Source organism: Bactrocera neohumeralis, chromosome 5 (genome assembly GCF_024586455.1).
Source record: "Bactrocera neohumeralis isolate Rockhampton chromosome 5, APGP_CSIRO_Bneo_wtdbg2-racon-allhic-juicebox.fasta_v2, whole genome shotgun sequence".
Taxonomy (NCBI): domain Eukaryota; kingdom Metazoa; phylum Arthropoda; class Insecta; order Diptera; family Tephritidae; genus Bactrocera; species Bactrocera neohumeralis.
This window is the reverse complement of record NC_065922.1, coordinates 19,907,784-19,918,069: the sequence shown is the minus strand read 5'-3', so window position 1 is coordinate 19,918,069 and position 10,286 is coordinate 19,907,784. Positions and strand designations below refer to the sequence as shown.

Below are 10,286 nucleotides of genomic sequence, written 5' to 3'. Positions count from 1 at the left end.
ATCTTTTTCAGGTTTTCACTCTAGCTCTGCCCTAAAGCGTTTATCGATTTACCTGAATGGCATTACAAAAACGAATTTTATAGTCTGACTGTTGTACTGATCCTTTCCGAATATAATATACATATATCGATCTCGATTGTGAAAGTAGCGAAAATAGCAGAAATATTTATGTATGCATACTTTTGTTCGTCACTTTATATACTGTACACTTGCATATATGTACATATTAAAATAATTTTTATATTTTTCACATTTTATATATATTTTTGCAATATCGTTATATTTGGTTTATGCCATTTTCAACATTTCTTTTAAACATAAAACTAAACAACTACAAAAAATACAAATTTAAAGCATAAATAAAATATTAACCATACAATTAAATATTTATACATATACTATATGCTATATTGTTTACTTTCCTGTAACTACAGAGTGTGTGTGTGAGTATTCTTCACTTAAATCTCTATTTTTATACTTCTATGGAATTCTATTCCCGCTTGCATTGCTGTTGCATGCCATTTCTATATAGTATATACACATGGATGTTTGCGCCGTGTCGCCTAAACTACTTTGCATTATTCCTACGAATTTAAAACTCCCATTGCAAGTTAAACGCTAACTGGTTTTTTATATAAATCTCTAACTAAACATTTTCCATAATAATATATAATGATTTTAAGGTTTTAAGTTTCCATCTAATTTTAAATACTGACTGCCGCACATTCTGAAATTAGTACATAAGCACTATATATTTCTTATAGAAGTTGTTGTTGTTACGTCACTTTGGCACTGTCACAGAAAATTGTCGCAACTATGAGTATATAAACTAATTATATATGTATGTACATATGTGTGCACCTACATTCATATGTATAATCTTAATGCTAAACTTGCTAATTACACAGTTGAAGTATTTGTAAGTATAATTAAACAGCTATACATACAGAAATGGGTTATATAGCAGGCATGCAAACTAAAAATTAAAATTTTGTAATATTAAATACTTTTCCACAATTTTTCTCACACAATTAAATATTTTGAAATAATATAATTATATAAATGTAACATTTAACTTAAAAACTAAGAAAAATTTAATTAAAATAATTTTTTTCCTTTAACTTAAAAACTCGCAAAAAAATAATTAAAATATTTTTTTCCTTACACTTAAAAGTTCAAAAAAAAATTACTTAAAATATTTTTTTTCCATACATACATATGTATGTATGCACATATTGCGTAATTTTGCCAAACATGTGGTTCAATTAAATTCAATTTCATATTTTTAAATTAATTTTTATAATTTTTTAAATTAATTTTGAAATTAATTTTTAAATAAATTTTTATAATTTTTAAATTAATTTTCGAATTAATTTTTTTTAATTTTAAATTAATTTTCAAACTAATTTTTTTTAATTTTAAATTAATTTTTTTAATTTATTAATTTATTTTTATAATTTTTTAATTAATTTTTATAATTTTTAAAATCATAACTTTCTTTTTTTTTAAATTAATTTTACCTTTTTAATTAATATTAATTTTGATAGTAGTTTAGTTAACTTCGATAATTTTATAATTAATATTCATTTGTCCGTTAATTGTGAGCATTTTTTAATTAATTTTGATAATTTTTTAATTAATTTTGTTAATTTTTTAATTAATTTTAATTTTCAATAAATGTTAATTTTTTGCAATTTAAATTTAATTTTCAATTAACATTAATTTTTTTGCAATTTAATTTAAATTTTCCGAAAATTCGCATTTATTTAAATATATTGGGCATATAAATTTTGCTAAGCACAATTTTTTTGATTTTTCGTTTAATAACGTTCCACCAATTATTTGGTTGCAATTTCAAAATTTTACTTTAATGAGTATATTTAAGTAATTATTTTTTGCTAATTTTCGCAGTAACGAGTACATTTTAGTTATATAATTGCTTAATTATGCAACCACAGAGCAGCACATACAACAATTAAAGTAAATTAATTAAATTATTTCTAAATTAAATTAAGCTTATTTATATTATGCAATAATAGTAGTACTCCAATAAATTGAATTAAATACTTTTGAGCAATAAAATCTGCTAACCTTAATTTTTCACTCATTACACTAATTATACATATGTATATAAAACTGTAGCACCCACAGTGGACTGTACGTATGTATGTATGTGTGTGAATGGAAATGAAGTATAATTGAACCTTAGAGTAATCATAATACTTTCTTGAGACATTTTAAGAAACATTTTAAACGAATTGCTTGCTTTCGGAAGATACATATGTATGTAACAGGGTTCGGTAATCAACGGGGGATTGATGAAATCAAGTTATTTATTTTTTTAATGTGGATTACTAATTTAAAAGCCATTCTTGTTCCTTTTTATATAAAAAATTAATTTAATTTTTTGAAGGTTAAAGCGATTTGAATACTTTTTTTTTATATTCGATCTAAAACTCGGTTGTTTTTACACAAAAAAACGCAGTAGGTTGCCACCTGTTTGAAATTTGTTTTATTAAAAAATGTGAATAAAATTAACAAATTTTCTGGGAAAAACAAATTTGAAGAGTTGCCACCCGATAAAAGAGGTACAGAAGAGGAAGCGATCATTTGAAAATATGTTTGCGAAGTGTTGCCACCTGCTTGAAAAATTAAAGTTAAAAAATTTAAATAAAATTAAAAAATACCAAAACCTTAAATGTTTTATGATAGGTTTCTGTGGAAGAGTTGCCACCTGATAAAATTTTGATATTAATTAAATTGGCACGTTAAATGAAATACTACTTTATAAGAGACACAGAAAAGACACAGCAGTGCAACCAGAAAGCTATTATTTGAAAATATTTTTGCGAAGTGTTGCCACCTGCTTGAAAATTTTAAGTTAAAACATATGAACAGAATTAAAAAATACCAAAACTGAAATGTTTTAAGATACTAAGTTTCTATGACAAAATTTTGATATTAATTAAATTGGCACGTTAAATGAAAAACCATTTTATTAGAAGCACTGAGAGGCACAAGAAAGCTATTATTTGAAAATATTTTTGTTTGAAAATTTTAAGTTAAAAAATATGAATAAAATTTAAATGTTTTAAGATACATATGTTTCAGCGGAAAAAATTTTGAAGAGTTGCCACCTGACAAAATTTGATATTAATTTTATTGCCACGTTTAATGAAATACTATTTTATCAGAGACACAGAAGGCGCAAAAAAAAGCTATTGAAAATATTTTTGCGAAGGGTTGCCACCTGTTGAATTTTGTATGTATGTATGTCACATTAAAATATTTTCATTAAATTTCAACCAGAGATACATATGTATCTATATCTGAGAAGTTTTGCCACCTAACCTTAAAAGTCAAAATTTATTTTTAATAAAAAAACTTTAGAAAAATTTTAAAATTTATAATAAAAAATGCTACAATACAATGCTAAGATTGCTTATTATTGGAAATATTTTTGGCCAATTGTTCGAAAAACTTAAAATTGATAAAGCAATTAAACTATTAAAATATTTTCAGCAAATCAATTATTTGATAAATGTTTCATTAACAGATTTGTCGGTCGGTTCGAGTTGAATATTATTTAGAATATCTAAACTTGTTTATATCGGTAAGTTTTCTAGTGGACAGATCACCAAACTGAGTGATTATCTTTCTATAGGCTATTGAAAAATTGCCAAACTAAAAAATGAATTTTATTTTCGTCAAATGTATATTATCAGGAAAACTTGATTTCAGCCAATCAGCGTTCAAAAAATATACCAAAGTGGTTAAAATGAAAAAAGGAAATATATCCTTTATTTTATTACATTTTGGAATGTTTGAAAATACTACATATACATACATACAAGTATATAGATTTATGTATAATTATGGGAAGCTCAGTTTGACATTTTGTAAAGCAGAAATTTTTCAAAGCAAGTAGTGAATGTAAAATTATAAGTCAACAACTAGAATTAAACTACCATAATAATACCAGTACGGTGTGATGCTAAGGAAATGTACATACAAAAATATACGTTATTAATACCTAGTATATGTATGTACTTTTAAACGTAGGCAAGTAATTTAAACTAATCAAGTACCAAGTAAGAAGACTTGAACTGTTTTCTGGTATGTTCCTGCATTATTTCGCCTTATGTTAATAATAAGTATAAGTACTTTAATATTTACAACGTTAAATGTAATTACATGACAGAGCTTGTTCAAAAAAAAATAATAATAATAATTGCCATTAAACGACAACATTTCAAATGTTAAAAAACGAAATTCTTAACTTAAACTAAAAAAAATAAATATTTGTAATAAATACTTTAAATATTAAAATACATTGCATATTTATGTAATGACTAACTGTATGCCTTAAAGCACATATTACACACATACATTATTATATTTATATGTTATACTCTATATATATACTTATAACACTATTTTATTTATATATTTATGTAAACTTATGTGCTTGCTTCCTTACATAATATATTCTTTTAATATCAATAATTTTTGTTTCTATTATTATTTTTGTGTTTTTTGGTTGCATAAATGTTGTTTCTGCTTAAACTTTGCCATTTAAATTTTGGTATAAAAACATTGTTGTTTTTGTATGTCATTATTGTTGTTTGAAATTGCACTTTTGCTATTGTTGTCTCTTTTTAGTGAGTATTCGATTTATGTGCGTTTTGTTTTTGGATCAACCAATTATTCAATGTTTCAGTTTCGTTTTTCGAATTCTAGCCAATTCTTCATATATTTTACACATGTATATTACAGTGCAACAACAAAAAATAATGTTCGTGTAATACTATTTTCTTCTTAAATATTGCAGTTAAGCGACAAAAATTTATGAATTTTGCTTGGAGGCGGAGTAGCGAATTCTTTATGGACATTTTAAGTCCATAGTCTTGACCGTTGACTTCTACAGAGTAATGAAATATGATTTTTCGAGACAGAAATTTAAGTCTTGAACTTTTGAATTCAGCATGATGCGTCGCAGAGTATGCCTAGTCACTTCGGCGTAGTCAGTTAGCCAACTCACAATTGAAAATCGATCATTTTTTGTAAAAAAAATTAAAAACTTTTAGACTCTTGAGGCGAAAGGCAAGCAAAACATGCAATAATTAAAGCCCGATGCAATAAATTAGCCCGGGTTAATAGCAAGCGCTCTTCCGAAGCGAACCTCTGTAAACATTTTCATAAAATCGTAATCCGAAAACAAAATTCTCTCGACGAAATCGCTTGATAATGTTAGAAAAGTGCCGGATTAAAACAAACGCTCTTCGGAAGCGAACCTCTGTAAACATTTACATGAAATCGTGTTCTAAAAACCAAATTTTCTCTACGAAATCGGTTTATAATGTTTGAAAAGTGCCGGGTTAACAGCAAGCGTTGTTCGGAAACGAACCTCTGTAAACATTTACATGAAATCGTGTTCTAAAAACCAAATTTTCTCTACGAAATCGGTTTATAATGTTTGAAAAGTGCCGGGTTAACAGCAAACGCTCTTCGGAAGTGAACCTCTGTAAACATTTACAAGAAGTCGTGTTCCGAAAACAAAATTCTCTCGACGAAATCGCTTGATAATGTTGGAAAAGTGATCCTAAAATAAAATTTTCTCTACGTAATCGCTTTGCAATGTTGAAAAAGTGCCGGCTTAACAGCAAGCTCGCTTCGAAAGCGAACCTCTGTAAACATTTCCATAAAATCGTAATCCGAAAACAAAATTCTCTCGACGAAATCGCTCTATAACGTCGGAAAAGTGAAAATTTACACGATTTTGATGGGAATAGCCTTCAGACCTTGCTTTTGAGCATGGTTAGGCTTTTATATATGCAATCCGAGTAGTGATCCGATTTGAACATTATGTTCGAAGATGTTAGACTTGTTTTGAGCAACACATTCTTGCTAAATTTCGCGAAGATATCTTTTGAAATAAAAAAATTTTCAAGAAAAAACGTGACTTTGAACGGTCAGTTTGTGCGGTAGCTATATGCTTTAGTGGTCCAATATCGGCGGCTCCACCAAACGATCAGCTTCTTTGAGAGAAAAGGACGTGCACAAAATTTTAGTTCGATGTCTTAAAAAGTAAAGGTCCAAGTCAGTCATATACAGAAAGACGAAAATCGACTCAGTTCGCCACACTGATCATTTATATATACTTTATAGAGTCCGCGACGGGTGTCACCGAATTCGTGACAAACTTAATATACTCTATGCAGGCTACACAAATCCTTACTAACTCTGCTCGACTGTTGCATTAGTTCAGTATACAAGAAAAAAATTAGTAACTACTGAAAATTAAAAATGTTGTTGCACAGTGTTCTTTTTCAGTTTTAGCATTTCAAAAACATGCTGCTATTGACTACTTCTAAAAATTGCTATCATCAATTTGCAATTAAATGGAAGCTTTCATTTCTAATGGAATATGACACGTTCAACCGCTGGCCAGTACCGCCGTTACATAGATTATACATACATATGTATATTTAAAATTTAAAGTAAGTACATATATGCAGACATACATATGTATAAACCAGTACATACATATAATGATGTAATCCATTCATAAATGTTCAATGTTCACTTCACTATGACTAATAACACTAAATCATTTCTAATTAAATTCCCTCGTTGCTGTTGTTGTTGTTTACATGCATGCTTTCGTGCTAAGATACATAACCTCAACGCGCTGCATTTTGTATGCACTTACAAACACAACACAACACACAACAATGCATAATGCATGCATATGAATGTGTGTGTGTTTGTGTGTGCGCCACAAATTACCCGTACTTTTACCGTTATTATAATTACCCATCACCCGCCATTGCAGTTTACCGTGTGCTCAGCTGTACCGACGACATTTCGACGCGTTGACACTGACGGCGCTCCACAATGACCGCCGCCGTTGGCGCCGACTAATCGGCCGCGGGTCATACATTCATTGCATAATAGACGGAACCTTGAGCGGCGGCGGCTGCGGCTGCGGCAGTTTGCTGTTGCTGTACCGCATTCGGTGGTGCTGGTTGCTGTTGTTGTTGCTGCTGCTGCTGCTGCTGGTGCAACTGCTGTTGTAATTGTTGTTGCTGTTGCAGTTGCTGCTGCTGTTGCAGTTGTTGTTGCATTTGTTGTTGCACACTTGTTGCCTGACTAGCGGTTGGTGAGACCATGCTGTGGCAATCGGTATGCGACACCGCTGCCGCGCCCTCCGGCACGCCGCGCTCACTGAAACCGGGTATGTTGCCCTCCTGCGCGAACTGATAGCGCTGCGCCATGATGCGCGGATGCGGTGGATGCGGATGTTGATGCGGTTGATGGGCGGCAGCAGCTGCTGCTGCTGCGGCTGTGGCAGCCTCAACGCCTACCGCTTGCTGCGCGTGTTGCGCGTAGTGTGCGGCATGACCGCGTCCGGCCATCACGTGCAGTTGCATGCCGGGCAGCGCATAGCCGATGGGTACGCGTATGGTCTGCTGGGTCACCTGCAAATGGCAAATGGCAAATGGATTTAGCGTGTGACATAATAATAGTGTGTAAACAATTCGTCATTGGACGGTGGTTCAGTGCACACCTGTTGATATTCCAGTATATTTTGGCGTTGTATGTGCGCCATCTTCGGGTCCATATTGCTGGCGGCAAATTGTGAGTACGTCTGTGCGTTGTACGGTATCAACACCATTGTTTGATGGTAATTACGCAGCGGTGGCGGTGACTCTGGCCGTCGTGTCGGACTGCGTGCATAGTGGCCGTAGTGTTGTTGTTCGATGGCGGTGACACTTTGGCAATTTTGCGCCGCATACATCATGGCCGCTTCGTCCTGACCTTGTTGCATAATCGTTTGGCGGAACATGGCGCCGCCTGGTAGTGTCTGGTAGTAGGCCTGCTGCATGCCGGCGCCTTCGATGGGCAAACGTTGCTGCTCGCCAGCACCGCCTTCTGTGTAGAAGCTCCAAGTGCGTTGTTCGGTTTGTTGTTGGGCGATTGTGTTGGCCTGCATTTGAACGGCTTGTGTTTGCTGCTGCTGTTGCTGTTGTTGTTGTTGCGCCTGCTGCTGCTGTTGCTGGCCCACCATCACCTGGGAAGGCGGTTGTGGTTGCTGTGCTTGTTGTTGCTGATGATTTTGCTGTTGTTGTTGTTGTTGCTGTTGTTGTACAACATTTGCAGGATGTGGCACATTTTGTGGTGATGGATTTTGTGAGATCTGCTTAGTCATGGAACTGGTTGAGGCCTGCTTTGGCAGCGTATAGCTCTTAATTGCCTGGTTAATGGGCTGCGGAGGAGAGAAGAGGGTGTTATATATTTCACAAAAATTAATAGAATAATGAATTAGTCATATTTGGTTTTTTTTTAGACAAACTTTCTACTATAAACTGCTGGATTTTGTCAGACTCTTTAGAAATGAGTTATAGACGAAAGTTAGGTTATGTTGAAGATATTTTTTCTGGAGTTATAGATATTTAAGTATTTTGGGGGATCGTTGAAATTATTCGAGAGAATTCAAGAAGATAGCGAGAAGCTAAAGAGGCAATACCGGAAGCAGTACCATAAAAATATACGTGGAATACCAACAAAAAACACCGTAAGCCACTCAGCATTACTCGAACATACAGGGTTTGTGCGGAAAGTAATAGGACTGAGTCGATTTAAAAACATTTATTGAACCAATCGCTACAATTCTTTAAAAACTTTCAAAATAGGCTCCTTCTGCGTCGATGCAGCGCTGCCAGCGCGATTTCCAAGCATTGAAGGCGTCACGGAAGGTATTCTCCTGAATAGCCTTGAGAGCCGAGGTGCATGCTGCTTGAATCCCCTCTGTCGTCTCAAAACGATTGCCTTTCATTGGCCTTTTCAGGCAAGGAAGGGAGAATGTGCTGCGGAAGCGTTGGGATGCCGGCCTTCGTTTGGGTAGCTGTTCACAAGAGCTGTTCCAGGGCGATGTCGACCCTTCGTTTGAGTCTCTTGAGAACTTCCACGTAAAACTTGGGGTTTGTCCAGGAGGATCAAATTCATAGTGGACGATGCCTTTGATGTCAAAAAATCAAGCATCGCTTTCACTTTGGATTTGCTCATTCTTCCCTTTTTTGGGCAAGGAGACGCCGGCGTGTGCCACTCGGAAGATTGCCTCTTGGTCTCGTCAAAGATCCATGACTCGTCACCTGTGATTACGTTATTCAAAAATTTGGGGTCACTTTCACACATGTATAAGTTTTCTTGCTACAGTTCCACTCGCCCCAATTTCTGGTCGTCAGTAAGCACTTTTGGCACCATCTTCGCGATTGCACCACTCACAGAAACACGTAGCGAAAAAATGTTTGTCCTGACTCTCCAGGTGCTCGAAGATAACCGACCAGCCGCTCTTTCGTTAGCCAGGAACGCTCTCTGCCGAATCCAGTCGGTGCGCGCACGCTTCGAAGTACAGTCGCGGCGAAAGAAAATTAGTCCTATTACTTTCCGGACAAACCCGGTATTGAAAAAGTTGGATAAACATAGATTTGGACATGAAGTTGAAGCGTAATCCATTCTGAAAAGAAATTTCTCTCATTTGCTCCAAATTTTGTCGAACAATTAACCTCTTTAACCCTTTCTTAATAGAATTCACAGTCTTTAAAGTAATATTCGACTAGTTATTCCCTTCCTTACCTGCCCCACAGCGACGCTGGGCATCTGCTGATTCAATTGCTCCTGCATCTGCTGTAAAATCTCATTGGTGGAGCTGAATTTCGGTTTGATGCCACGCACTGATGGGCGCTTATTAAAGCCATAATCATTTTGCTCGTCATCATCGGAGCTATTGTTGGAGTTCTCGTTGGTGTAGCGCTTTTTAATTTTTTCCGTGCGATTGGCTTCCTGCTGTGCAAATGCGGCCAATTCATCTTGTTGCTCTTGTCCCGGTGTGCCGGCAATGACGTCGGGTGCCACCTTGCGTACCTCATCGGGACCACCACCAACACCACCGGCTGGTGTCACGCCGACCTGTTCACATAAATTGGCGCCGGCTAAATTGAATTCGGCAAATTGTGCATTGTTAGCCGCATGGCCGCTGTGATGAGCAGCCGCCAGTGTATAATAGGAAGATAGGTCGTCTTTGTTGCCAGCCACACAGGCGGTCAGCGGTGCCAGGGTGGAGAGGAATTGGCGCTTCGGCTCCACTTGACGTGGTGGTGTGCGATGTATTTGGGTGTGGACAACGGGCACTTGTATGCCCATGCCAAGATCGGGTGCGGCCGGACAACGGCATTCCTGTGATGAGAGAGGTTTGTGAGCAAAATTTATTTTTGTCTGAAGCA

At 34.8% G+C, this 10,286-nt stretch overlaps 1 protein-coding gene across 1 annotated transcript in view; it reads right to left on the bottom strand.

Annotated features, from left to right (window-relative positions):
* Nucleotides 1-5,300: 5,300 nt before the first annotated feature.
* Nucleotides 5,301-10,286, bottom strand: part of LOC126758291 (uncharacterized) — a 49,548-nt gene continuing 44,562 nt past the window's right edge. Inside the window, exons 7-10 of the mRNA XM_050472512.1 lie at nucleotides 9,640-10,239; nucleotides 7,571-8,269; nucleotides 5,521-7,481; nucleotides 5,301-5,407 (exon numbers count right to left, since the gene is read on the bottom strand). Coding sequence (XP_050328469.1) covers nucleotides 6,936-7,481; nucleotides 7,571-8,269; nucleotides 9,640-10,239 — 1,845 coding nt within the window. The 3' untranslated portion in view covers nucleotides 5,301-5,407; nucleotides 5,521-6,935. The remainder of the gene's footprint in view (nucleotides 5,408-5,520; nucleotides 7,482-7,570; nucleotides 8,270-9,639; nucleotides 10,240-10,286) is intronic.